This window comes from Cnephaeus nilssonii (genome assembly GCF_951640355.1).
Source record: "Cnephaeus nilssonii genome assembly, chromosome: X".
In the NCBI taxonomy this organism is placed as follows: Eukaryota; Metazoa; Chordata; class Mammalia; order Chiroptera; family Vespertilionidae; genus Cnephaeus; species Cnephaeus nilssonii.
In genome coordinates, this window is record NC_137071.1 from 110,474,154 (window position 1) to 110,501,626 (window position 27,473).

The 27,473-nt window shown below is 47.9% G+C and overlaps 1 protein-coding gene across 9 annotated transcripts in view; it reads right to left on the minus strand.

Annotated features, from left to right (window-relative positions):
* The window catches only part of BCORL1 (BCL6 corepressor like 1), a 67,131-nt gene that overhangs the window by 20,234 nt on the left and 19,424 nt on the right, over nt 1-27,473 (minus strand). For 7 of the 9 annotated variants that reach the window (XM_079765297.1, XM_079765300.1, XM_079765296.1 and 4 more), the window contains 7 exons: nt 25,508-25,637; nt 20,267-20,357; nt 16,715-19,993; nt 11,519-11,684; nt 10,367-10,447; nt 8,181-8,570; nt 3,650-3,873 (listed from right to left, as the gene is read on the minus strand). In XM_079765297.1, coding sequence (XP_079621423.1) covers nt 3,650-3,873; nt 8,181-8,570; nt 10,367-10,447; nt 11,519-11,684; nt 16,715-19,993; nt 20,267-20,357; nt 25,508-25,593 — 4,317 coding nt within the window. In that variant the 5' untranslated portion in view covers nt 25,594-25,637. Of the gene's footprint in view, nt 1-3,649; nt 3,874-8,180; nt 8,571-10,366; nt 10,448-11,518; nt 11,685-16,714; nt 19,994-20,266; nt 20,358-25,507; nt 25,638-25,769; nt 25,866-27,473 lie in introns of those variants that run through there. The other 2 variants (XM_079765301.1, XM_079765303.1) reach the window with 2 other exon arrangements.

The window sequence follows — 27,473 nt, forward strand, 5'->3', positions numbered from 1 at the left end:
GCTTGGTCCTAAAAGACAATGTAGCTTCTGCCTTGCTCTCTTTTGGAACACTCGTTCTGGGGGGAAGCCAGTGCCATATCATAAGGACACTCCAGCAGCCCTTTGGAGAAACCCATGGGCAAGGACAGGACACCTCCTGCCAAGAACCAATATCAACTGGCCAGCCATGTGAGGGAGCCACCCTGGAAACCCCAGCCCCAGTCAAGCCTTCAGATGAATGTAGCCATGGCTGATACTTTGACTATAAACTCATGAGACCCCACAAACCCAGCTAGTTTGCTTCTGAATGCCTTATCCCCAGAAACTGTGTGAGATAATGTATGTCTATCATCACGTGAAGCTGCTAAGTTTTAGAGTAATCTGTTATACCACAGTAAATAATACATCCCTGTTTATCCAAATCTCTCAGAGCATCAAGGTCTCACTTAAATCCTGTTTTCTAAAACATTCTACAACACTCTGGTCTCCACTGGCCACTTCCTCTGCATACCCAGAAGACCTAGTCTGAATCACATAACCTGGTGCCTGATATTTGACTGTTTTAATTTCCTTTCCTCATGTCTTAGGCAAGTCTGGCCTTCCCTGCTAAGTTTTAAGCTCCTTGAAAGCAGGGTTTATACTGTCATCTTCTCTTTTGTTCCTTATAGCATTTAACTCAGGGTTGGGCACATAGTTGCAACAAATATTTGTTGACTTGAGCCACCTACCAAGCCCTGGGCAGCCAGAAAAGTTGCCTAGAAAGACATGAAGCCAGGAAAGGAGGGCCAGGGCATTTTTTTCCTCTGGTAAATCCCAAAACAACATGAGCCACTATCCATCCTCTTCCCAAAGGGGCAGAGAGATACAATCACTAGCAGGAAGGCACTAGTTCTGAGTGTAGAATGCTGCTCTACTGCCAGGAGGACAGTGGTGTATAATGGCAGTACTGGAGGATGCTGGGTAAAGGGCCCAGGTTTTTGCTAAGCGAAGATAGGAACCAAAGGGTAACTCTCCTTCTAGGGGCCAGAGTTGCCAGAGACAAAGAAGGCTGCCTTAGAGGGGGAGGAACAAGAGTAAATGCGAGTCACCTCCCCCTCCCCCTTCCATCCTGGCTCGGATCCCCTGTGAGAAGCCGCCTATGGCCAATGCCCCAGCTTCAGTGTTGTAGGCGTGTCCCCCGCCACCCCCCCACCTTGTTTCCCACTACAAAGCCCCATGCCATGGGGGCAACTGGAGTAGGTGGTGGTGACTGGGAGAGAAAGAAAGGTGGGAGGGAGAAAGGGAGGCCTTGTGAAGGGACAAAACCTCTCTGGGAGGAACATTTCAGTGGACACACCACCAAGCAGAATAACCAGACAGCGTGTGCTCCAGTATGCCAGGCAGCTGGTCACCTTTGTGTGGGACAAGGCCATCTCAATGTTGGAAGAGCTGGGAGAAGGGAGGGTGACTCTCACCTTTTGTCAGAACTGCTCAGGGTTGCAGTGTTTCCCTCCCTGGCCATCCCCTCCCCCAGTGATGCCTGGATAGAGGGAACAGCCATCCATTCACAGGGTGGAGGCATTATGTAAAGAGCAGGGTGGGTGGGGGTAGGGGTGGGGCTCCAGGGGGCAGCCTGGCCTGCCTCAAGATCCAACTGTCACTTAGGACCCCAAAGTAACCTTGCACAGTCCCTTAACTTCCAAGAGCCTCAATTTCCTAATTATAAAGAAGACAGCAGCACCTACCTCCAAGAGTCTCTGTGAGAATTGAAAGCCATTATGTGAATGGAGCACTCAGCACACACCTGACTTTCCTGCCCCCCACCCCCAACTCGCACCCCTGACCCCTCTGGGGATTGCAGGGAATGATCACTGCTCCCTTGCTACTCCGTACCTCTGACCCCTCATTCTTTTTTTGTTTTTTTGTTTGTTTGGTTTTTGTTAATCCTCACCCAAGGATATTTTTCCATTCATTTTTAGAGAGAGTAGAAGGAAGGGGGAGAGACATAGAAACATGTGAGAGAGACACATCGATTGGTTGCCTTCCACATGTGCAACCAAGGTAGGTGCCCTTGACCTGAATCGAGCCCGGGACCCTTCAGTCCACAGACTGACACTCTACCCACTGAGCCAAACTGGCAAGGGCTGTCCCCCTCATTCTTGTCTAGGCTAAAGCTCAGGGATGTACACCAACTCGGAAAGCACTTTAGCATGATGAAAGCCTTTAACAGACATACTTCCTCCTTTGTTCCCCTAAATACCCTTGTGAGATGGAAGGAGTATCATCTATTTTTCTTAAATATATTTTTATTGATTTCAGAGAGGAATGGAGAGGGAGAGAGAAACATCAGTGATGAGAGAATCATTGATAGGCTGCCTCCTGCACGCCCCCTACTGGGGATCGAGCCCGCAACCTGGGCATGTGCCTTTGACCGGAATCGAACCCGGGACTCTTCAGTCCGAAGGCCAATGCTCTATCCACTTAGCCAAATCAGCTAAGGCTCATCTCTATTTTTAAAGATAAGGAAATATGTTTGAGTACCTCATCTGAGCTGGAACCAGATTCCAGAATGGGAAAGAAGGGGAAAAAGCCCTAACCGGTTTGGCTCAGTGGATAGAGGGTCGGCCTGTAGACTCAAGGGTCCCAGGTTCGATTCCTGTCAAGGGCATGTACCTTGGTTGCGGGCACATACCCAGTGGGGAGTGTGCAGGAGGCAGCTGATCGATGTTTCTCTCTCATCGATGTTTCTAACTCTCTATCTCTCTCCTTTCCTCTCTGTGAAAAATCAATAAAATATATTTTTTAAAAAGGGGGAAAGAAGAGGGGAAAGGAGAGGGGAAATGAGCACCTAGTCTCCCACCTTTTGCCAGTGCCCCGCAGGGATCCCTGCTTGGGAGCTGGAAAGAACAAGAAGAAGCACAACCACCATAAAAAGCCTAATATGAGCGCATTTTTGTTGTTGGCAATGATGAGTACATAGTAAGAGTACACATCTGAACCCAAACTTTCACTTCTCTCAAATGTATAGCTCACCCAGGATGAGAACTGTGTGATTTTTTTCAAATTGTTTAATGTGGAACCTAACACCCATGTTGTTAACATCAGACCCAAAAGAGATGTCAATTTTGAACAGGGTTTCTAGAATGTTTGCCTGGCTACTGAATGGTGAGTGCCCACTTACCTGTTCCTTTATGACTGGATAGTGAGTGTGGAGATGGGTGGCTATAAAGGGACCCAAGTGGAATTCCTTTGGCCCCACCCTTTAGCAACCTTTGTCTAGACATTAACTACCTTGCTCCCATTTGCTACCTTGATTGACTCAGAAATCTCCCTGATTGATTTCCAGTGAGTTAAGCGCAGACAAAAGCTTCTTGATTGGATGTTAACAAGCTATTCAGGCTGCCTTATTCTTAACTCAAAAGCGATCCAAGGCTTGTGGAGGAAAAGCCATCATGAACCAAACCCTATACTTGGCAAATGCTTATAGTTAGCTCTAACTTCAAATCCTCCCCTGAACGCTTCAAGAACTAATTTAAAATACTTTAATAAATATGGGTTAATGTGATCCTCCCATTCACTCATTCACTCACTCTCTGTCTCACTCAGAGAACTGTTGACAGAGGAGCTTCTGGAAAGCCTGCAACCCTAGCCCACTCCCCTCTTCCACAACTCCCCGTAGCTAGCAACGCACCTTTGCCTCTTCTGAGACGTTTACCATATGCTTTGTCTTGCACTTTCGTTTTCCTGATGGCTTTTCTGAATTTTCAAGGCAGGTTGGCTCCTCCAGGTTATTTGGGAGAAAACCATTTGGTGAATCCGAGATCCCTTGGGCTTTGTTGGGCAAGAGAAGGTTCCTGTTTCTGAGGTGGTGCTCCGAACTTTGGGAGGAAGTCTTCTGCTTACGGGCCTTTAAATCTGAAGGCACGAAACAGGAAAGAATGAATGTCAGGGAAATAGAACACAGAAAACCAAGCCTTCCTCCAACATGAATCAGAGGAATTTGGATATTAGAATCTCAGAAATAACTTGTGTAATTATCTACTTGTATTGGTGCTGACAATTCCACTAAATGCTTCTCAAATGGACACTGTATTTCAACGTCAAAGTCCCTCCTCTATAAGCAGGTGACAACTCTCAGCCCTGCCAAGGGGGCGACCCATCTGGCTGTCCCCAAAATGATGGTCATTTTTAAATATTTCCCCAAAGCCCAAAGCAAATCAGAACTTCCTTTTCAGCTTTCTCCCTATCCCCTTTGCCTTTTTCTCCATTCCAATAGGAAAACAAATTTAGAAGCTCTGCTGAAGTGAAGTATGAAGCATATTAGAGTGGGGAGTAAATGGTGGGAGACTTCCTTCATAGCCTCAACTCTATCCACCTGATTGCCCTGTTGGTCACTCGTGTGAGAACAGAAAGATCAAAGCCACAGAAACTCCCTAAAACCAGAAAGTGCCATTGGGACTCAGCCAGTGGACAATCACAGAAACCTGCTGCCCCCCTGGTTGGAAATCAAGTTACTGGAACAGACTGGGTATCATTTCTAATTCTACCCACAGATCACTGAACAAAGCACTTCCTAATTTCTTACAACTCGTTCCAGCTCCAGAGCAGGGATCCCTGATTGGCACTGGGAACCCCATTACCAAGAGCCTCACCGCCCAGGTCAGTCCTAAACCTCACATGTAGAAGGGATAGATGGGGTTTACCCTTATCTCTTAGCTAATATTAGTGTTACATGGCTTGGCCACGCCACTAGCTGTGTGACTGGCTGGAGACAAGTTATAATCTCCCCAAGCCTCATTTCTATGCCTGTAAAATGAGGAGAATATAATCCACATCGTAGGACTAATACAAGAATTAAATGAGGTAACAAATGCAAAACCCCTTTATAAAGTGTTAGAAAGAATAAGGCATCGTTAATGCATTATTTAAGTGTAAGCTCTTTACATGGGGCCATGTCCATGTGTTCTTTATCTCCCCACAGGCCTGACCATCATGCCTACCTAGCACATGGCACAAGATCAGTATGTCTGTCAAATGTATAGCTGCAACCTTGGTTTCTCCAGTTTGTAAAATGAGGGGGGGTTGCCAAGATCCAAGAGTTCTCAACTCGCCTCCCTGGACCTGGCCATGTGCTCTCACATGTGGCATCACCAAGGGCAGATCCAGATGTGGGAACTATCATTACAGTATGAGGAATTGACTGTAGGTTATGCAAAGCTCTTAGAAGGCCAGCAGTCACACTACCACTTTCTCCCAACTAGTCCCAACTCACTAGTGGGTCCCCACACCCATCCAAGAACTGCTGTACTAGATGGGTGGTAATGGCACTTCCGGTCAAAATATTCTAAACCAGGGATTTTAACACAACAAGTTTGAGCTGAGACAAAAGAGGAAGGAACAGACCGTGCCTTGTGAGGACCTCAGGAAACATGGGGAAGCCATATTACAGCATTCAATGCCACAGAAAAGGCAGCAGCCTCTACCCTGTTACCCAGACCAGGGCAGGCTCTGGAGTTTATACAATGGTGGTGGAGCAAGGGCTTCCTGGTAGCACAGAAAGGAACGGAGAGGGGAGGTAGTGAGTATGGGAGTGGGAGTAGCTCTTCCTCTCTCTTCTGCAGGTCAAGAAGGGAATAACACAAGCCCAGAACCAAAGGAAAGGTCATGAAGCTCAGACGGGAGTAAGGTAACCTGTCTAGTTTGGACTCTGCCTGACTCTCTGATGTCCACCTGAAAGATGGGTAGTAGTAATAGGAGAGATCAGAGCTTTTTGAGAAGAGAGATGTTTGCCCAGCAATTCCTTCATGAAGGTCACTACCAGATCTGGAGGAAGGTGACTAGACCATATGCCAAAGACAACAACCTCAACTGAAAACCCTTAGACACACACATGGAGGGAGAATGAACTACTTTCCAACAACTGGAGCTGCCCCCAAGTCAAATAGGAGGCCTTGCTAAGCAGGGTTCTCCATACTCCTGGAGGTGTTTAAGGAAAGGCTACCTGCCAAGAGTGCTGTGAAGATCTCTGTATTGGACGGAAAACTGGACCAGGCAACCTTGGAGGTTCTTCTGGTTTCAAAAGCCCATAAATTCAATAAGAAGTTTCCAAGTTTCTAGGAAGCTAGCCCTCATTAGAGAAGACTGGTGCTACAAAAGCTCCTCTTCCTTCGAACACAAGTGGCTGAGGCCAACAGCTTGACAACTCATTCCTGACCAATCCATTAAGGCTCTGACAGAAAAAAGGAAAAACTATCCCTGCTGTCTCACATAGTTGATGAAAACTAGCTCAATTACTCTCATAAGTGTAGGGATCTGTATCATATATGTCTCTATTGAAACAGAGCTGGAAATGAAGTTTAGCCTTCTTTGCATTATAATAAGCCTAGTATCTACTACCGGCTCAGTATGCAATTATTCAGTTTTTGCTAATCAGGAAACTGCAGATATTTGCCAGCAGCTCAGGATGAACACATAAGAGGAGACAATCAATTGTTGCTTCAAGGGCAGAGGTCAGAGAAAGAGAGTGAGTGCGAGATAGAGGCATTATTTTGGAGCCCAGAGATGCGTGTTTTGCTCATCTAGAAATCCATTATAGGAATGCTCCTGAACAGTACTTAGTGAAACATACTGATATTAGGTAGGTGACAGGCTGTGCCTTCATGATTACATATTATAGCATCTGATGTGGCCAAAGAAAGCCTGCTTTTCTCCTTGGGTCCAACTCGGGTCCAACAAATAATGCCACCTCGGTCACCTCAAAGCTTTACCCTGCCTTTTTTTGTTTTGTTTTATTAATCCTCACCCAAGGATATTTTTCCCATTGATTTTTAAAGAGAGTGGAAGGGAGGGGGAGAGACAGAGAGAAACATCAATGTGAAAGAGACACATTTATTTGTTGCCTCCTGCATGCACCTGGCCGGGGGCTGGGGATTGAACCTGCAACCAAGGTACGTGCCCTTGACCGGAATCAAACCCACAACCTTTCAGTCCATGGACCGATGTTCTAACCACTGAGAAAAATGGCTAGGGCTTCACTCTGCCTCTTAATAGCCTTCCTTTGTGGCTTTAAGGGAGAAAGCAAAGTTATGCCTACTTCTACTTGAAGTTCTTTTGTTGGGTTGAGAAAACGATTTTACTTTATTTTAGTTTAGGAGCTGGAGACATCCCAGAAAAGTCAATTAATGCCCTCCTCCTCCTTGAACCCAAGATTCTAGGTGAGAGAGCCCAGCCTCCCAAAAGACCCAACTCCCTCAAGCCAACCAGAGAATTCCCTGGTATTGAGTTGTACCATGCCAGGATGTCACTGTGGCCTTGACCATAGATTCAAACTTTTATAACAAATTGAAGGGCTTGGGCCTATGTATCCTCAGCTCACCTGTAAATTAGTCCAAACTCATTCAATTTCAACCCCAAGCCAAAACCTATGACTAGTGTTAAATGACCCACTCTGGTCCAGCAGTGTGGCTCAGTGGTTGACCATCGACCTATGAACCAGGAAATAATGGTTCAACTCAGGACACATGCCCAGGTTGCAGGCTTGATCCCCAGTAGGGGGCATGCAGAAAGCAGCCAATCGATGTTCTATCTCTCTCTCTCTCTCTCTCTCCCTTCCCCCCTAGAATCAATAAAAAATGTATTTTTTTAAAAATGACCCTCTCACCCGGCCAGCATGGCTCAGTGGCTGAGCATCAACCTATGAACCAAGAGGTCACAGTTCAATTCCTGGTCAGGGCGCATGCCTGGTTGCAGGTTTGATCCCCAGTGGGCAGCATTCAGGAGGCAGCTGATTGATGGCTCTCTCTCATTATTGATGTTTCTCTCTCTCTTTCCCTCTCCCTTCCTCTCTGAAATCAATAAATATATATATATACTAGAGGCCTGATGCACGAAATTCGTGCAAGAGTAGGCCTTCCTTCCCCTGGTGCCGGCACCAGCTTCCCTCTGGCACCTGGGACCCAGGCTTCCCTCGCAGCCCTGTCCAGAATGATATCCAGTCTAATTAGCATATTACCTTTTTATTATTATAGATATATATTTTTTTAAATTACCCCTCTGGCAGCTGAGGCTCATAGCACCAGGTTTCTATGGGTGCAGAGGCCTTTGGCAGGTGTAGAGAAGACAGAGGTGGAACACCCAAGATGCCAGAGGGTACCCCGAAACTAAAGTCATTGTAGCTTGGGTGACAGCAGCTCACTGGGGCAGCACCCCCTGGCCAGCCTTACCAGCTCTCCCTTTCCGCCGCTGCTCTTCTTCTTGCTCGGTCAGGTACTCCCCAGTCTGATATTTTCGGTTCTTCTGCCGTCTCCGTTTCTTCCTCTTCACCAGACCCTCCTCCTCATCTTCCTCCTCCTCCTCATTGGTGTCCCACATTTGCCGGGCAGCCTCTGTCCTCCAGGGCATTTCTCGGGCTCGCCACAGGTGCCTGCGGCCCTGGCTCAGCAGAGTCTTATCCTGGGCATGGTGGCTACGATACTGGGTGTCCCGTTGGGTCTTTCTCACCTTCCGACGCTTAGCTGGGATGGGGGTCACCTCCACTTCCTCCTCTGTGGGGAAGACTTCCTGGCTTCCCATGTCACTGTCTGCCATTCCAGCAAAGGAGCTACAGATGCTTCCTGTAGACAGGACATACAGAAGGTGGTCAGGTACCTCTTCAAAGGACAAAGTATGGTGTTGAAGCAAGTGCCCTGCATTAGAAATCTGAAGGTCTGGGTTCAAGTTCAGGCTCTGGCAGTTATTAGCTGTATGCTGTAGGAAGGTTCCTTCACTTCTGTTTTCCCATCTATGGAACGGGGCTACTGTCCTCTGCCTTAATGATCTTACAGGACTGTTTTGAGGCTCAAAGGAGATCATTTGCTCATATGCACTTTACAGAGTCTAATATATCACACAACTATTGAGTATCCAAACTACACACCCTTCCTCATCCATGTTGCCACTTTATTTCATTCCACAAACTCTTACTTAGTGCTTACAAGGTGCCAAGCATTTTGTGAGGAGCAGGAGAGGGCCACAGGTCCTTGCCCCTTGGGAAATTAGGATTTAGAAGAGAGTGAGGGAGGGCAGACTGGCATGGGGTCCCCCGCCCCTGCTTACTATGTGACCACCAATCTCGCTGACAGAGCCACCCTAAAGAAGCAGATCTGGGTCTTCACAAAGTAGGGTCTCAGGAAAAGCGAAGCAAGAAGGAGTTCCTTTCCTGTGGCACTGGCCTGGGTTAGACCCGCCCAAATGCTCCTCAGCCAGTCCCTCTTCCCTTATGTTGACCCCACCTCCTATTGAGTGGCAAGAGTCCAGGGGTGGAGCTTTCTCCCTGGTACCTCCCCCTACCCCGCTGCAGCTGTTCTACACCTCTGGCAAAGCATTTCCCCCTTCTCTCCCCACCACCCCAGGATGATGGTTTCTTCCCTACCCTCTTCTGCCACCTAGCCAAGAGGCCATTTTCCTCCCCACTCCTTCCTTCAATTCTGCTAACAACCAAAGTACAATCCTAAATTGGCCCAGTTTAGCACTATAGGGGATCTGACATCTCCCTCAGAAGCAGATCTGAGACACCACCCTCTTTCTCCCAAGGCCTGGCTATTAACCATCTCCAAAGCCAAGTGAGGTCAGCAGAAGAAAGAAATGGTTTGAGACAAACAGAGCAGCCCTTGACCAAAGCTTCAAGTAGTAACACCACTTAAAGACAGCAAATATCTAGCAAACTTGCCATTATACAGACCAAGCAGGGAACAAAGTGTTCTGGTTAATCTAATATTCTGGATAATACAGAATCACCATAGAGATCACACAGGATCACCAATTTCTAAAGAATCAAATGCGGTAGAATGTGTTTAATGTGAAAATGGGGCTGGTAACAATGTAAGCCCTCTTCGATGATTCAGAGGACACTTAAGGATTTTGTGAGGCTTCCAGGCTGTCATTATGAGTCCCAATTACCACTGTGCTCGCCATGTGCTGAAGTGTCAGTTAATAAAATGTCAGATAACTGAGCTTACACTGTGCCCTGCTTCCCCAATCTATCCACTTTGCATAAAAATCTGGGTGAACCAGAGTTAGGGTTAGGGCTAAATGTCTGTGTCCAAGATTGGCCCCAATAATCATGAGATGCCAAAGCTTGCGGTAGAGCCAGTTTGCCTAAGTGGCACAGGCCTTTCCTCTTTTTACCATGGGCTGCCAACAAGAGATATCAAATCCCTGTTCTGAAAATCTAAGTAAATATTCCTCACAACTTGGGCAATCCCCCCACCCATCCCCACCCTGGGCTCTCTTGTCTCCACCAGGAGCTGGGCATCTTAGCACAGTGAGTCAAATTCCCAAATCTCCAACTGGGCCAATGTCAACATCACTTGGCTAGATTTCTATCTCTCTTGGCAGTGCCAAGATGGACCACAGCCTCGCACTCACTCACCAGACTGACTGCGCGTCCGGGTGCTCAGAACCACAGGGATGAAGTCACGGAAACTGCTCTTTGCTTTCTTCTCCAAGGAACCTGAAGTGATGTGTGGTTTCGGGGCAGAAGGCAGAAATATCACAGTCAGAGTCTAAGGACTGGGAAGCCCCCCCTGAGCGGCTCAGGTGGGAAAGTCAAGGGAGGGTGTATGTTTTCCCTGGTTTCAGTTATCAGCTCCCGTTAGGCTGCTATCAATCTACGTATCTCTTTTCGAAAAGGAGCATTTCCTGGTGGTTTTGAAAACCTGGGAGTTGGGTCATTTTTGCTGACACCAAAAAAAGGCAGTGCATCGAATAGATTCGCCAGCATGCCAGAAAGGGGAAGGCCAGGCTGCCTGTACGACTCTGCGGCTGCTGCACCTCCACAAAGTTCTCACAGAGCTGGAGCAAGTCCCAGAGAAGGGCAACCTCAATGAATCTTAGAGGACTGAGCGAGGCAGGAAGAGGGGAGCAGGAAGCGGAGGACAGAGGGAAACTGCTATATAAGAACAGACTAGAAAAGAGGCAGGTCATGTCAGACGGGCAAGGCTATGAACACAGGCTACTGGGGGCAGAAATACTTGGGCTTCTCTCTCTGATGAGGGCGCCAAGTAACTATTAGTGGCAGAGCACCTCCCCACCCCAAACATATTGTGCGTCCCTAAATAATAGGGGTTTAGAATTTCTCTAAACCCTTCTAGCTGGCTAGCTGTTCATTTTTAGCTGTTTGTAATGGGAGTTTTCAAGTACATCCAAGGTAAAGAAAATAGTGTAATGAACCCCCATTCTGCTGTTTAGTATCAATCCTCATTAAGCCCGTTTCTTCTCTGAGCCTGGACCTATTGCCAGGTAATGTATTGTCTCCTCTGTTGCAGAACTGACTTTTGCCTGTCTGAAAACCACCTCTTTCGGCCTTCAGACTATGTCTTATTCTATTCTAGCAACCAGGGTGAGGCAAATAAGCTGCTTCTCCCTTCTCTCTTCCCTTTGATTTCAGAGGTGTCAATTATATCCTCCTTGCAGAGTGAGGAAGTCTCACTTTTTGGTCAGTCTCAGAGCCCCTCCTTCCGGCCTGCAGAGGGATCCCTCTGCAGCCCAGCCCAGCCCAGAGGGCCAGGACCCAGGGGCCTACCTTCCTCTTGGCCATCTGCTCGTTTTCCTGGAGACTGGGACTCCGGCTTGGTTGGCTTCCGGTGCTTGTGCTTTACCCTGACTCCATTGTGCTCTTTTCCTGAATCTGAAGCCCCCTTGGGGCTTTTCTTGGTGACTTCCTGGGAGTCACTAGGTGGCTTCCGGCACTGTGGAGAGGTAGAGAGGGTCAGGTCTGAGGTCAGTTTCCCTTCTTAAGAAAGCTCTCCTAATATTGAGCCCTGTGCCCCGATTCTGACACATGGACACCAGGTGGGGGCCAGGGAAAGGGACCACTGGCTGCCTTCCCCAGCTGGATGCAGAGGTTTTTCTGAACTTTAACCTGTGCCCTAGCTAATCCTCATAAACATCTACACCCCAGCATTTTAAACATGTCTACAGAGTCTGCATTCACATGCTAAATAAACACCCAAAGTCATTTTAAAAGGTGCAAAATCAGGCCCCATACTCTGTATATCCAAACAGCAGCAGAGAGACTGGCAGAAAACAAAAATGCCTCTTCTGCAAGCTCGGTGACTATATTGTTCATCTAAGTTCACTGTGAATGGTATTGACACCAACAACTGAAAATAATTCACTATACGGGCCAACTCAAGAAAAATTATCTATTTTCACGTGCAAATTAATACCAGAGAACAAATTCAACTGAAACAAGTAGAAAAGCCTGACACAGGAGCAATCCAAATCTCCCCACATTTATGAAAGGCATGGAAAAGGCCCAGGCATTATCAATAAAGCCACTTTATACTCTGTAGCACTTTCAACTTTTCAAAATACTCTCCTCTTTATTATTTGATTTGATCTTCCCAACAACCCTGAGAGGGAAGCTAAAATCATCCCCATTAAAAAGACAAGTTAGCCGAAACCGGTTTGGCTCAGTGGATAGAGCGTCGGCCTGCGGACTGAAAGGTCCCAGGTTCGATTCCGGTCAAGGGCATGTACATTGGTTGCGGGCACATCCCCGATAGGGGGTGTGCAGGAGGCAGCTGGTCGATGTTTCTCTCTCATCGATGTTTCTAGCTCTCTATCCCTCTCCCTTCCTCTGTAAAAAATCAATAAAATATATATATTTTTAAAAAAGACAAGTTAACTGAGGTTCCAAGACAATAAGTTATATGATTTGTCCAGTGCAATACATAACCCACAGCATATGCTCACTCAGGGGCTGCCACTTACCAGGCAAACCTGGCAAGTTAGCATATTTGCGCTTGCAGTGACAAAGTGGCAGCTGGGATCAGTGCTCCTGGCTCCCACACTGGGCCTCTTTGCATCAGCTCTCATTCTTCTATTTCCCTACTTGTGCCCTCGACTGTTTTGCTCAACCCAACTCACACCTCCTGTTCAATGCATCAGACAGGCACTGTTAAAGACACTCTCAGCCTAATAGTCACATATTCTCACAAGCTCCAAGGTCTCTTCCTTCCACCAAATAAGAAATAGGACAGGGTAGGGATTTTTAGTATCTAGTATCCAGGGAATGCAGAATAAGCAAAATGTCTTAACAAAGTAAGGCATAGGAAGAACGTTCTTTCCCCCTAAGCAGACCTATACGCCACCATCTAGAAGGTTATCACTGTCTAGCTCCAGCTAAGGGGATGGCAGTTATCTTATTGATGGAACATTTTCCATGGGAATGGGGATCTCAATTCTCCAGGGACAGGGAAGTTGCCATTCCCCATCAAATTCCAGGGACTCCTACTAACCCATGAACACTGCCTGCTTCTTATTCAGCTAAATATTCAAGTTCAGTTCCTCCCTTTGCTTGCTGCCAGTTCCTACAATATAACTTGTTAGGAGAAGAAAATAATTGAGGAAGAAAGGAGATGGGGACTGCTGCTTAAAATCTGACCTTGGGGTATGGCCAGAGAAAACCTATTTTAAGTCGGGGGGGGGGGGAAAGTTCCATGCATGTAAATCTGAACATGTCCTACTTATTTCTGAATATCGTTTTTCAGCTGGCTCTTTCAAGTACAGATCATTAACTTTTACTTACTAAAAAAGACAAAAACAAGTACAACATATAGAAGGGATGTCTGTCTGTATCTTCTGCAGGGGCAGCACTAAGAGTAAAAATATATTGCGTACTCCAACTTAGGCAAAAAGTTGGGAGGGTGGGGCCACCGTGTAAGATGAACATTCCAGTGAGCAGGGTTTTGAAAGGTTTTCCCAAGAAGTTTTACAAGGGATGAGAAGATAATTAAATACACTCAGAGCCAGATGAAGCAGAACTCATTCTTCTCTGATGATTCAAAAGGCTCTTCAGGATTCTGCAAGGCCCTGGGGCAGGTGGAGTTGGAGACAGGTGACTCTTCTGATTCTTGGCCATGCCCTGAAAGGGGCTGTTTTTAAATTAACTCCTGATCATAGTTTGCTTATCAATGGTTTTTTTCTAAGGAAAATGGAATATAAGAAAAGAAAGTTCAAAGTTATTTGCTCTCCTGAAAAATGGGCGTTTATTAAGTCATTATAGGCCATTGCTAAGCACTGCCTCAAGGCCCCTAATCCTGTAACTTTACTCTCTTGCCTCTGCATCTGTCAGTGGGCCCAGTGAACTGTCCATCCAAGATAGGAATAGGCAGTGCCTAGCCTGTCATTGAGTCATCTGCAAGATATAAGCTCCATGAGAGCAGACAGCACATCTATTTTGTTAGCAATACTAACAATAATAACAGTGGCCGCTATCACTTACTAAGCAATTACTATGTGCCAGGCATTGTTCTCAGCATTTATGTTTATCACCTCATTTAATCTTTTTTTTTTACCAGCTTTGTTGACATATAATTTGTTGAGATACACCATACAATTCAATTGTTTTTAACAGTCACAGAGTTGTTTTACCATCATTACTATCAAGTTCCAGAACTTTTTATCACCCCAAATGGAAACCTGATACTCATGAAGCCATCACTCCCCAAATCCCCATCCCCACTAACCTGAGGCAACCACTGATCTACTTTTTGTCTCTACTGACCTGCCTATTCTGGACATTTCACATCATCATCTCCTTTCATCTTTACACAGCCCTATGAGTAGGCACTATTATTTTTTTTAGAGTAGGCAAAATCATTGTCTCATTGTATAGATGAGAAAACTGAGAGCCAGAGAGAGTAAGTAACTTGACTGACATCACTCAGCTAAGTAGGGCCAAGATTCAAACTCAGGCACTGTGCCTGGCTCCAGAGAGTACACTCACCAAAATGCTACACCTCCCTCCTGACAACATACCCCACTGCTTGGGAGGGACTGGCATGTAGGAGCTCCTCAAACACTTGCTAAGTGGTCAGTGAAACAGCTGTGCATGAGGGTGAATGATACTATGGTATAGCTGAAGTGAATGTGAACTTCGGAGCCAATGAGAACTGAGTTTGAATTCCAGCTCTGCCATTTAGTAGCTGGGTAACTTACCCACTCAGTCTGTTTCCTTTATTTTCTTATCTGTAAAATGAGTGTAGTGTTTACCTCATTGTGTTATTTTAAAGATTAAGTTAGATAACATATATAGGAAGCTCATAGTATATAGTAGGAGTTCAAGAAATGGTAATAACTAATAATGACATGGATTATTATTATTATTATTATTATTATTATTACTAAAGGCCCAGTGCACAAAATTCGTACACTGGTAGGGTCCCTAGTGGCTGCTGGCCATGGCCTCTCTCCCTTCCCCTGGTCGGCCCTGCCCCCTGGTCAAACTCCCGACAACTCCCAGTCAAGGGGACAATTTGCATACTACACTTTTATTATAGAGGATTATTATTATTATTATTACCCCCAAGGGCAGATCACAATTACCTGAGCAAATGCTCTACTATATATGCTCTACTATGTCATGTCCTATGTTCCTACTTGGAATGTCTCTGCCATACAGAGGTGGTTGTAAGGTCACTGAGCAAAACTCAACTGAATTCTATACCCAGGGTTCTTAACCTGCAGTCCATAGGTGGGCTTTGGGAAGGGGGTGGGTCCATGAACCCCTTGAAATTATTGTCAAAATTCTGAAGTCATGTTTCTGGGACAGGTTCTATAGCTCTCATCACTTCTCAAAGCACTCTATAGTCCAAAAAACAATAAAAGCTCCTGCCACAAACAAATTCATGGTGCTTTGGCTGCAAATCTATTCATCTATGTATATCAACATCCAATTTGAACGCTTGTTAACATAACCTCAAATTGCTACATATTCTGAATGAGCCCTATCCTCAACTGCTTCAAGAATCTCCTTGGCTCACCAATGGCCTTTGGATCACCTCTAGAGCACCATTGGATTTAAGTCGAATCCTCTTGGCCAACCTTTTTGCCTAGAACCCTGCAACCATCCTAAACCTATTAAGAATCCAGGCCCAGCCTGGCCGGCCTGGCTCAGTGGTTGAGCGTGGACCTATGAACCAGAAGGTTATGGTTCGACTCCTGGTCAGGGAACATGCTCAGGTTGTGGGGGCTCGATCCCCAGTGTGGGGCATGCAGGAAGCAGCTGATCAATGATTCTCTCTCATCATTGATGTTTCTATCTCTCTCTCCCTCTCCCTTCTTCTCTAAAATCAATAAAAATACATTAAAAAAAAGAATCCAGGCCCAGATGCCCACCTGCCTTGCACACCAAATTTCCAATGGGCAGAGCCCCAATGCTGCCACCCTAAGCATTGGGAGGGGGTAGAAGAGGGGGTAGAAAACTGGTAGATGAGCCCAGAAGCCAAATTGGCTCTAGCCCCACTAAACTCCAAGCAAATCCTGAGCAGGCTCCCAAGTGGTTCAGACAACAACCTTGTCAAAGCCCCCTTCCCTCCCTCGGCCCCAAGTTCTCAAGGCCAGAGGTCATCTTGGAAAAGGAAAAGGAAGAATGGTTTTGTTGGGAAGGGCCTGTTATTGATTTCCCTCGCCAATACCTTCTTCCGCTTTCCAACCTCATCAGAGACAATGGCTTCCCTCACCTCAGGGACCAAATCATTTCCCACATCCTACAAAATATAGCCCCTCCCCATGCTACAACACCATATATGGAGAATGTGACTTAGAAAGGGAACAGCAGATTATTCACTCTATACAAGCCTTCCAATCAGTTCAGGTCACAGAGCTACTCAAGAATCCTGTCACAGTTAAACAAGGTTGACACCTGCAGGACAAAGCAGGCCACTGGTGTCTCAGCCTTGCCTTCAACCCTCAACCTCAGTCCAATACTCACCTTGGGTCCATGAGAACTCCGGGCTATGACCTTTGCCTGTGGCAGCTGCTCCTCACCATCCTTCTCCTTGCCACATTTTATTTTCTTAGACGGCAGAGATTCGGTCACCCCATCAGTCACCACTGAGTCTGCCTGCCACTTGTTCTTGCAAGCAAAGACCCCTACACTTTCCTGTTTCACTCGAGTCTGTGCGGCCTTACTCCGAACTTCGACTTGACTCCTCTGGGGAGCTGCTGGGAGGCCATCAGACCGGAAGCAGGTGGCTAAATTGAAGACCACATCACCGTCCACCTTCTCCATTTTCACCCGCCCCAGGTCCACCTGGCTTCCAAGCTGTGAAAGCTCTGTGCTGGAGCCCCTCTTGCCACTTGGGACCACGTCCAAGATGAGTTCCTTGGGGCGGCTGTCATGAGGTAGCAAAGGCAGCTCAGGCATCTTGCGCAGGTTCTGGGGGGTGGCCAGGACCAGCTCATGAGACATGTAGGTGGCCAGCACTTGGTTCTTAGGTTTTGTGTCTCCTGCCAGCTTCAGGCCACAAGTCCCCTGGGGGCCTTCTGTCTTAGGAGTGCCATCAGAGCAGAGGTGGCTCTCTGATTCCTCTGGCCCCTGACTCACTCTTATGTCCCCACTGCTAGGCTGAACAGACAGCGCTAGCGTCCCTGTCTGAGGGCTGAGAGTCAGAAGGACAGGGTTGACTTGTTCTTCATAAGGCTTGGCAGCAATCCGGCAAGTTTTGTTCTTTGTGCCAGTGTCCTGTTCTGGAGCAAAGGGACCACCAGGCCGTGGCTGCCCCTCAGGAAGTCCGTGCACAGCTTCACTGGGGCCAACAGATGACACACCAGAGAACTCAGAAACAACGCTGGTGGGCCTGATGGGAACCCCCTGACTGGGGGTCAGCTGCCCGGCACTGGAAATGCCAATGGAAAGCAGAGATGTTTGGTGGTATGGTGGCCAGCCAACAGGCAGGACCTGGGTGCTGGTGGGCTTCCCATTGACTGAACACCGCGGGTAGATATTTGCTGGCCCCGTGGGCTTCCATAGAGAGAGCTCCTTGCTTTGGCAGCCTGGCAGCCCTGGGGCAATACGGGCCGGGGTGTAACGTTTGACTGTGCTTGGCTGTCCCTCAGTCCCAGCCTGGCTTCCCTTCTTGCCACAGGAGGAACCAGTGCTCTTAGGCTCGCCTTGATCAATGATGGAGATGGGCTCCTGCTTGGGGAGATGGCGGGGGTCTCGGTTGAGGCCCAGGTTGGGCTCTTTGTTCAGCAGCAGGGAAGCAGGCACTGGGTTGGCCACTCCCACATAGGTGCCAGGAATGGTGCTGATCAGCGCGGTTGAGTTCTTCACCCAGGTGCTCGGGTCCCCGTTCCTCACTATCTCAGGAAAGATGACGAAGGGCGAGGCAGTGGAGCCCAGGCATGAGGTGACATTGCTGCCGGCAGTCTGGGTTGTACGCTGAGACCTAGAGAGGACCGTGGAGAGGAGGGCCTTGCTGCTGGTGTGCACAGGGGTCAACACGGGCATGGGGGGTGTCTTGCGTTGGTTCGGCAATGGAAGCTTCTGGCGGTTGGACTTAGAGGAGAGGTCGAGGGGCATCTCGCTGCACTCAGATGGAGAGGCCATCTCTCGCTCCAGCTGTGGAGGTGACTTGAGGGGAGAGAAGGTAACGGCAGTCCCTTCTGTTTGCTGCTCAGTGCCACCTGTCATCTTGGCAGGGTGCGGTGGGGCTGAGCTCACACTGGGGGCTGGCAGCAAAGGCTGTGGCGTTGGAAGCACCTTGGCAGAAGCAGTGGAGAGGGAAGTATCTGCCAAAGGCCCGGGGACCCCATCAGGCGCAGGCTGGGTGCTGGTGCTGCTGGATGGGGAAGCACACGGAAGCCTGTTCACCTCCAGAGAGACCACCTTGGAATCTGAAGTCAGAGGCCGGGCTACAGAAAATGCATATGGGTAAGACCGTAGCTCTGGGGAGGCCAGCACGCCAGGGATACACCTGTCCTGTAGGTAGGATGGCAGGACAGGGAGTGTAAGAGTGGAGGAGACCCCCAGAGTGGTTGGCAGTGTAGCCACACTGAGTGGCTGCCCACAGCTCGGAGGTGGGATATATACCAGTGGCTGGCTCGGTGTCAGTACTGTCCCTGGCTGAAAAGACAGAGGGACTTTTTGCATAGCTGGTGCCTGAGCTGCAGGAAAACACACTCGACTCAAACTAAAGGAGGCCGGGATGGGTGCAGACGTGGGAATGGCAGTTGGTGTGGCAGCCGGCATGGGCGTAGGAGCTGGAGTAAAGATTGGGGCTGGGGTGGGTGCAGGCACCGGTGTAGGAGCAAAGGCAGGGATGAGGGTGGGGGTGGAAGGCGGGCCAGAGGATGGGGTTGGAGTGGCCATGGGCACTGATGGAGGGCCGGGAGCTGCTGGAGGTGTGGATGCCGGCATGGGAGCCAGAACTGGAGTAGGGACTGGCGCGAGAACCAGGGTCGGAGCAGAAGGGGGCACAGGAGCCTGGATCAAGGTCAAGGAAGGAGCTGAAACTGAGACTGACATGGGGGAAGGGGCTGGAGCCGGCAGGGAAACAGGGCCTGAAGGCGGAGCAGAAGCCGGCACAGGCACCAAGACTGAGGCTGAAACTGAGAGGGTGTTCGAATCAGAGATGAGTGTGGGCACTGATGGTGGCGCCTGAGCCAGGGCTGGGACTGGTGCTAAGGGAGGGGAAGGAGCTGCAACTGAAGTGGCAACCTGGACAGGAACTAGCCCTGAATGGGGCACTGGGGCGGGGACAGAGAGAGGAACCTGGAATGGATCAGGAACAGATTGGGGGACGGAGGCAGAACTGGGAGCAGGGGGGCAGATGGGTGCTGGCAGCGGACTGAAATTAGTGGTAACCAGAGGCAGGGTTCCCTCCACGGGCACTCCAGTTCCCAGAGTTGCCAAAATGAAAGTATTTTTCTCCCCAACACCATGCCGAGAGTCCAAAGCCTTTACCCCAGCAGGCGAGCAGTCCACCTGTTTGCTCATTTGCGTGCTGAGGGGAATCCAGGAGCAGTCGGGCCTGCTGCTGCCGCCCCCGGCCTGGGCGCTGTCAGTAGGGGGAAGCTTGAGCCCGTCTTCCGGGCCGCTCAGGGGAACCAAAAGGCTCTGGGCCTCTGCCACATTCTCAGCATAGTCCATTTTTGGCTGGGGGCTGTTGGGCTTGTCTTCTGACTTGTGCCCAAGTTTTTCTGTTGCACTGCCATCTGCATCTGCCCCCCGGGCATTGCTGCCACTTCCAACTGCTGTGAGCTCCACCTGCAACGACAGAGCAACGTGCCCATCTTAGTAGTTCTCTGTGGAGGGCTCAAGTATCTCAAGGCCTGGGCAAGGCGATGGCTGGTCCTCTTTGCAACTTGAACAACAGGGTCTCGGTAGAAGCAAAGAGCAGCTGGCCAATTTCTGTCTCACATACAGCAACTCCTGGGAAATACCCTGTCCCTCTTCTGAGGACGACAGGCTGGGCACATTGCCTGGGCAGTTTAGCTCCACCCTCTGGTGGGTGGCATGTGGCTCCACATGGCCCCTTACCTTGGAAAAACTGCTGCTGACACAAAACTCCTGAGATCCAAAGTGCTGGCAGTCACCTGTCGTGGACTCCTCATCAGAAATAGGTGCTCTTCTAGCATGGGAGACACAACCAGAGAAGGAACATGAGGCCTAGGCTTTGGGCTCCGGCCATCTTCTCCAGAATGCCCCCTGCCTGTCTGGGTTCCCATAAACCTTCCTGCCTTGCTTCCCTTGCGAAAAATCACAAGGAACTGGAGGGTCCAGGTTATAAACCAGAGCCTCCACACCCAGCTTTGCAAATTCTTGCAAAGGAGCCCGGTCTGATGTCTATAGATTCCCCTCTTTGGGTCGTGTATCCTGTTTTCTAGGGCTCTCATCAAGAGTGTAAAAGACACCCCAGCACCTTTCCTTGTCTCCAGAGCTTACCCATCAAAGTGAGTTGCTGGGCATTGCCAAAAAGGGGAGAGGTGAGTCACAGAAGATATCAAAAGGCATGCAAACTGGGCTTTTCTCTTAAATGCAATCTTATTTTAAGTCTATAAAGGAAACAGGCTGCAGGTACCATAAGGGTAATCCTTTCCTAAAACAAATAACCACCTCCACTGTTTCATGTTCTAAATATGACTCATCACCCAGTCACCCGATGGGGTTGCCTAGAGCGGATCCATGCTTATTAGTACATGTAATGATACTGATTGGAGGCCACCAGGTCACTGGGTGCTGAAGGCATTTCAAGGGTACAACTTCTTTCCCTCCAGGGTACCTCTTCCCACCTTGTAGAGTAGCATGGAACTCCAGCCAGCCCCTTCCTCTTGCCTTTCTCCCCTGCCAACTCTCCACTCTCTCCTTGATCTCCCAGCACCACCACATTCTCTCCCATCCCAAAGCAAGGCCTTTAAAGCCACCGACTGCAAATTCAAATTGGTAGATCATAGGGAGAAGGGCTCAAGGCCAGAGATCCGGGTCCCAAAGGAGGAAAACTTAACTGTACCATCCCACCTGCTCAAAAATCTTCTCTACATTTTGGATAAGAATCTTAGAAAATGGTACATCCTGACCAAAAAAAAAAAAAAGAAAGAAAGGAAGTTCAGACTGGGAGGGTGAAGTTAAAGAGAGACAACACCCATTGGAAGTTTGGTGGTTTGACCACAGAAAGAGTGTACTACTGACTGCCCTAGGGAAGACACGGCGGGGCAGCAGCTATGGTTCGAGGGGCTGAGTGGGAGGTTTGGGTGCAAGAATAAAGCTCTAGCAGAAATGCCCACTGTGGTTCCTATGGAGCAAAAGACTGGAACACTCTGTGCGCCTCTGGAGAGGTAGATTGCCTAGATTTTTTGGATTCCTTCTTCGGAGCCCTCACTCTGAGCTCCCAAAGTAGCTAGTGCCCGCCTCACCACCATCCTAGCCAAAGGGCAGACTGGGCACTGCAGTCAAGCCCATGAGAATGGGGAGGGCTGTGCTAACTTCCTCCCTTTCACTAGAACAGGGCACCATTGACGGACTCCAAACTTATACCTGGGGCAAGAAGCAAAAAGGCAAGGAAAGGGGTTCACTACAGGCCTCTCCCCATCTTTTCAGGGCCCCAGAAGTGGCAATGGGGGGGGCAGGGGTGGACTGTTCCCTTTAAAAGGCAGCTAAGCTGGTAGAAGTGAGAGGGTTCCATTGCTGGCAATGACTGTTGGCGACAAACAGAAATGATAGTAAGGAGAAGCAAGGGATACAAATGCAGTCAGGGGTCTGATGGATGAGGCAAAAGGGGGCCTGAGGAAAAGGGAAAACATACTTTGACATCAACTCCTGAGACCAGAAAAGCAAGACTTATCCTCCAGCCTTGGAATGGGAGGAGAAGCATGTCCTGACCAGATTTGCCAAGGATGGTTTGGGTGTGTGTGTGACAAGGAAAACTAAGCGCCAGTGCCCCCTGTTCACCAACTCCACATGAAGGACTGCAGAGGAAAAATGCTATTTATTTACATTATTTCCCCTCCTGACCATGCAAAGGGGAGCTGGCTATGTACTTGACACCCCTCTCCCCCTTGCTTAGCTCCCACCTGACATAAAATCATCTTGAAAGCAGAAACCCTGCCCTCCACCAGAGAGTGCAGAGCCAGCTGCCAGCCCAGAGACACTGGAGGTTGAGGCAGCAGTGGCAGCAGGAGCAGCAGTCCTGGCTACTCCAGCCATCCCATGCCTGAGTGCCAACCCCCGAGGCTCTGGGAAAATGTCGTGAGGCCACATTTCAAATCCTCTGAGAAGAGGGGTGTGCAAAACTAAGCAAACATTAAATTGCTCCATTGAGAGAACCTGGGACAGGAATAGCTTGCAGGGGAGAGGGAAAACCGGAGAGGTGGGTCAACGAGGCAAGGTTAGGAGGGTTCAGGTGGCCAGGAGGAGGGAGCAGGGGTCAAAGCAGGCTTCAATCAGGACTGAAAATCAATCCCGCGATTTCTTCCCAGCAGAGATGACCCTGGGCTGTTACGCTCAAGGCTTTGTTGAACTTAAACCAGAACTGGCCACAGCCTTTCCAGGCCGTTTTCCTAATTATTAAGGGCTAGCACCCGTCAGACCAGGCCTTTTATAGTTCCCTGACTACATGACACACACCAGGCTCCTACTCTCCCAGCTCCTGCAGACTTTCCCTGCTTCAGTCCCACCACATCCCAAGACCACCTTCATTCCACACAGGGTCTTCCCCAAACACACCACATGGGAAAGGCCAACAACCCTCACCTCAAACTCCTACTCATCCCTTAAACCCCAACTCCAATGTTACTGCCACTGGGAAACCTTCCCTTCCTTTATTCCCCGAGGACGTTTATCAATCTTGCACATAGACTCCCACAGGACCTGTATCTGGTCTCTCTATAGCACTCACCACTTACGTCTCATGATGACTGGTTTGTTCTCAATGGGTTTAATAAATGTTTGTTGAATGCAGGAATGAATGGGTGCAAAAAGGAAGCAAGCAAGCAAACAGAGAGCTTTAACTGGAGGTTTTACTACTGTCAGCCACCGGGGGCCAGGAGAAAGCCCCTGCCCACTGTCCCTGCAGCCATCACTATATCTGATGAAGCTGGACAGGCTTTCCAAACATAACTTTAAAAGTTAAGTCACAGTCCGGCCGACGTGGTTCAGTGGTTGAGTGTCGACCTATGAACCAGGAGGTCACAGTTTGATTCCCAGTCAGTGCACATGCTGGGGTTGCAGGCTCGATCTCCAGTGTGGAGCGTGCAGGAGGCAGCCAATCAATCATTCTCTCTCATTATTGATGTTTCTCTCTCTCTCTCTCTCTCTCTCTCTCTCTCTCTCTCTCTCTCTCCCCCCTCCCTTTCTCTCTAAAATCAATAAAAAATATATATTAAAATAAAAAGAGTTAAGCCACAGGTACAGCGTTATACCCAAAATGTCTTAAGTTCCACAAGTTGTAAAGGGCTGAAGAAATGGCTTTAAAATAAGGTGAGATCACATTTTGGAAATCAGCTGTAGCATGACCTAGACTGCAGTGGGAAGGTGACAATAAAGGGTCGATGAGATCAGAAGTGACAACGCTTAAAACGTCTTCTTAACTACTAGGCATATCTGGTAATTTAACATCCCAAGAAAGGTCCATAAAGAGGGAAAATCAGGTTTGAGGCCCAATTCCTGCTCCTTTCTCAGAAGGCATTTAGAATGGACAGTGAAGGAAAGTAACTTATACATTGATATTTTTGAAGGCTCTAGTCCAGATCTCTGTATCAAAGTCTCAAACACTTACAACTAGTTGCCAAAGAATACTTACACAAATCAACAGCACTACCCTGCCTTCCCCAGACCATCTCATAATAATTATCTAAGGCAATACCTCATATGCAAAGGAAAATACCTTTCTCATGCACCTCTGCGAAGAATTTTGTCTTATTTTCCTTGGTCTTGACTTTCATATTCTAAAATTAAATTCCTTTTAAGTCCATCTGTAATTTGCTCCCCAGTATAAAGAACTTTAAGCTGTCAGGTGCTGATGGCTTTTTAAAAAAATAAAAAAGGTCTAGTCTCCTAACCAGAACCTCAAACAAGTACACACTTCTCCAGTTAACAACAGAAAAAGAAAGAAGATCCACACAAAGATGTCCATTTCTTTTCCCTTCAAAATTGCCAACACTCCCCTCATATATACACATACCCATCCACACACTTCTAAGATTTATCCAAGGAAAATGCCAGATCTTGAATTTTAGGAAAAGCCATATCGTTCTATGTTTTAGGCGATTGATCAAATGTAAACAGGCGATAGATTGAAACAACGGCTAAACACCAGCAAGCCATGCCTTCTCTAAAAATGGGAGAGGCATTGTAACCATCACACACAGCTCTGGCCAAGAGTTATTAAAGTCAAATATAAAATCTAAAGGCCACATTGGGTGTTCTTCATACAGGACATGATCAGAAAATGACATAGGTTAGTCAATGAACTATTCTGGTGTACAGAAAACTGAACACACCTCTAGATCGAGCAGGCACCACCAACTCTCAATTTCATATAAAAACTACATTAAGCAGTTTGATCTCCCTTATGAAGATAAGGATCTTACTATGAATCATCATTAATCTCGTGAGGCAGGAAAGCACTGGTTAGCAGAACACCCACTAACAATACCCAGTATAAAGCTCAGTGATAGAACTGCCTTTCTTCCAGGCTTATATCAAGGGCCAAAAATGTCGTATACATATTCTGAGCACCAAACGTGGATGCAGCAAATAAAAATTGCAATTGACTGAGCTTCCCCTTATTCCACCATCTGACAGTTCTTTTTAAAAAAAAACAACATTTTTTTTTATTGATTTCAGAGAGGAAGAGAGAGGGAGAGAGAGAGAAACATCAATGATGAGAGAATCATTGATCGGCTGCCTCCTGCATGCCCCCTACTGGGGATAGAGCCCGCAACCCAGGCATGTATCCTTGACCAGAATTGAACCCGGGACCCTTCAGTCCGCAGGCTGACTCTCTATCCACTTAGCCAAACCAGCTAGGGCATGACAGCTTTTAATGTATAGACAAATACTAGTTGGTGAAGTCATCTATTGGCCTCCTCACCTTCATCTGAACAGGGATGGCAAGTCAGCAGGCCACTCACACATCCCAGCCCCGTCCTATCTCAGGAAAATTAGAAATGACTACCAGCCACATCCCCAGGGTCCCTCCCCAGGCCCTGCTGCGGCTAACCCCCTGGTGAGTAGGCACCCCTCACTGGAAGCCGGCAACAGCCACCTTCCCAGCCTCCTCACCTCTCCTCGTTGATACCGCACATGCGAATCCGGTCAGAACTGGTCCAGTTGTGTACGCCGCTGTAGAGCGGTGCTGTAGAGATCATGACAGCCACTCACCACCAGATAGGACCTGCTGTGGCCACTTCCCCTGAGGAAAAAGAATCCCCCAAAAATCAAAACTTGTAACCACCTGCTTAACCACCTTTAACAAGGAAACACTTAAATAAAGGTAATTATAGCACCCAGATGTTAAAGCATTCTCTCTCATAAGCCAGCCTACCATGGGAAATTAAGGTCCAAATGGAGATGAGGGAGCACCAGCTTTTCAGGAATCCATAGGTTTCAGGATGGAGATGAGGATGCTGTTAATCACCTAGAGTGATTTTTAAATTATCATAAAGACAGATATGCTTGAGTGTTCAAGGAAATTCAATCTATTTCAGACAAATAAAATGACAGTATATTTTTCTACACACATTTAGCCTAACCAACTACAATTAGAGGGTCGTTCCCATATGTGAACAGTGAAAGACTACTGGGGATCTTTTTCTCGTCAATTCTAATCCATGGGTACTGAAGTATTTGAGTGACGTAGCCAATTTAAGCTCTCCAGAGGAAGCACACACTTTCATTATAAGCCCTTCAAAAATACTCTATTCTGATTTCAAGTTGGGAGTTATACAGATGTGATGCATATATCTAACCTGCTTTAAAGCTTCCTCCAATCAGATGCAATACTCCTTGTACTGTGACCACAAATAAGCAAAGAAGCAAACAACAATGTTCCATCAAGAACCACACATTTCTATCCTTGTTCCTTCAGTCTGTCACCCCCATGACATACCACCCCCTTCACCAGCCAATGTCCAGCTCTCTCTCACTGGTTAACAACCACTGCACAGCTAATTCACCTTCTAGAGAAAATGAGGCATCAAAAAAGAGACATTTACCCAATAAACTTATCTTGAGATCCTTAAACTCTTGACTTATTAGCCAAAAGCCTTATTCATCAAGGTTCAATTGAACAGAACCCTACAGTGACCAGAATTTTATGCTATTCTCCACTTTCCAAAGAAGCAACTCATAGTCATATTAGGGATTTGTTTAATTCATTCTTTAAACAATTTTCAGAGATTGCTCATATTCAACACAATTATACTATTCATTCAACAAATACTTATTGAGCTCCTACTATGTGCCAGCATTGTCCTAGGTACTGGGGATTCAACAATTAACCAAAACCCCTGCCTCCATGGAGTTTATATTCTAGTGGGATGAGACAGACAATAAACACATTAAATGATTCTATATTTATTGTGGTGTTAGAAGGAGGCATAACACAGGCCAAGGGGCATGGCGAAGGTCCGAGGTGGGAGGCAGAATGGGCTACAACTTGAAAGTGGGTGATCAGGGTAGGTCTTGCTGAGAAGAAGACATTTCAACATCTTAAAGGAAGCAAAGGGACCCATGTGGCTATCTGGCGGAAGAGCATTCCATGGAAAAGGGAACAACCTATGCAGAGGTCCTAAGGCTTAAGGCTGCCTGCTAAAATCAAGGAAGAGCCAGGAGGCCAGTCTGGCACACAGGGAGTGAGCGAAGGGAAAGAGGCAGTGAGGGGTGAGCAGAGCTGCACACTTTTGTTCTCTTCTTGGTCCTCACCTAACTCCCTTTCTCTGCAGCATAGGCTACTGATGCCTTCACCCCTTTCCCTATAGTTGGCCCTCTCCTAGCTGTTCTGACTCTGTGCCTGCTGCCTTCTGTAGGGCCCTTCTCTATCTCTACCCACCCCAGAAATCTGGCCCTTATCATGCTCATTCTCTCCTCACCTCTAACACCCTTTCCCATCTCTTCCCCTTCCTTCCCTCTTTCTCTTCCTACCCCCACGCATCTCTTTCCCTTCCCTTCCCCCTAAATCTCTCTATTTCCCTCTATTCTTCCTCATCACCTTTCTTTCCCCCTCATATTCTCCCAACAGTCTCTCTCC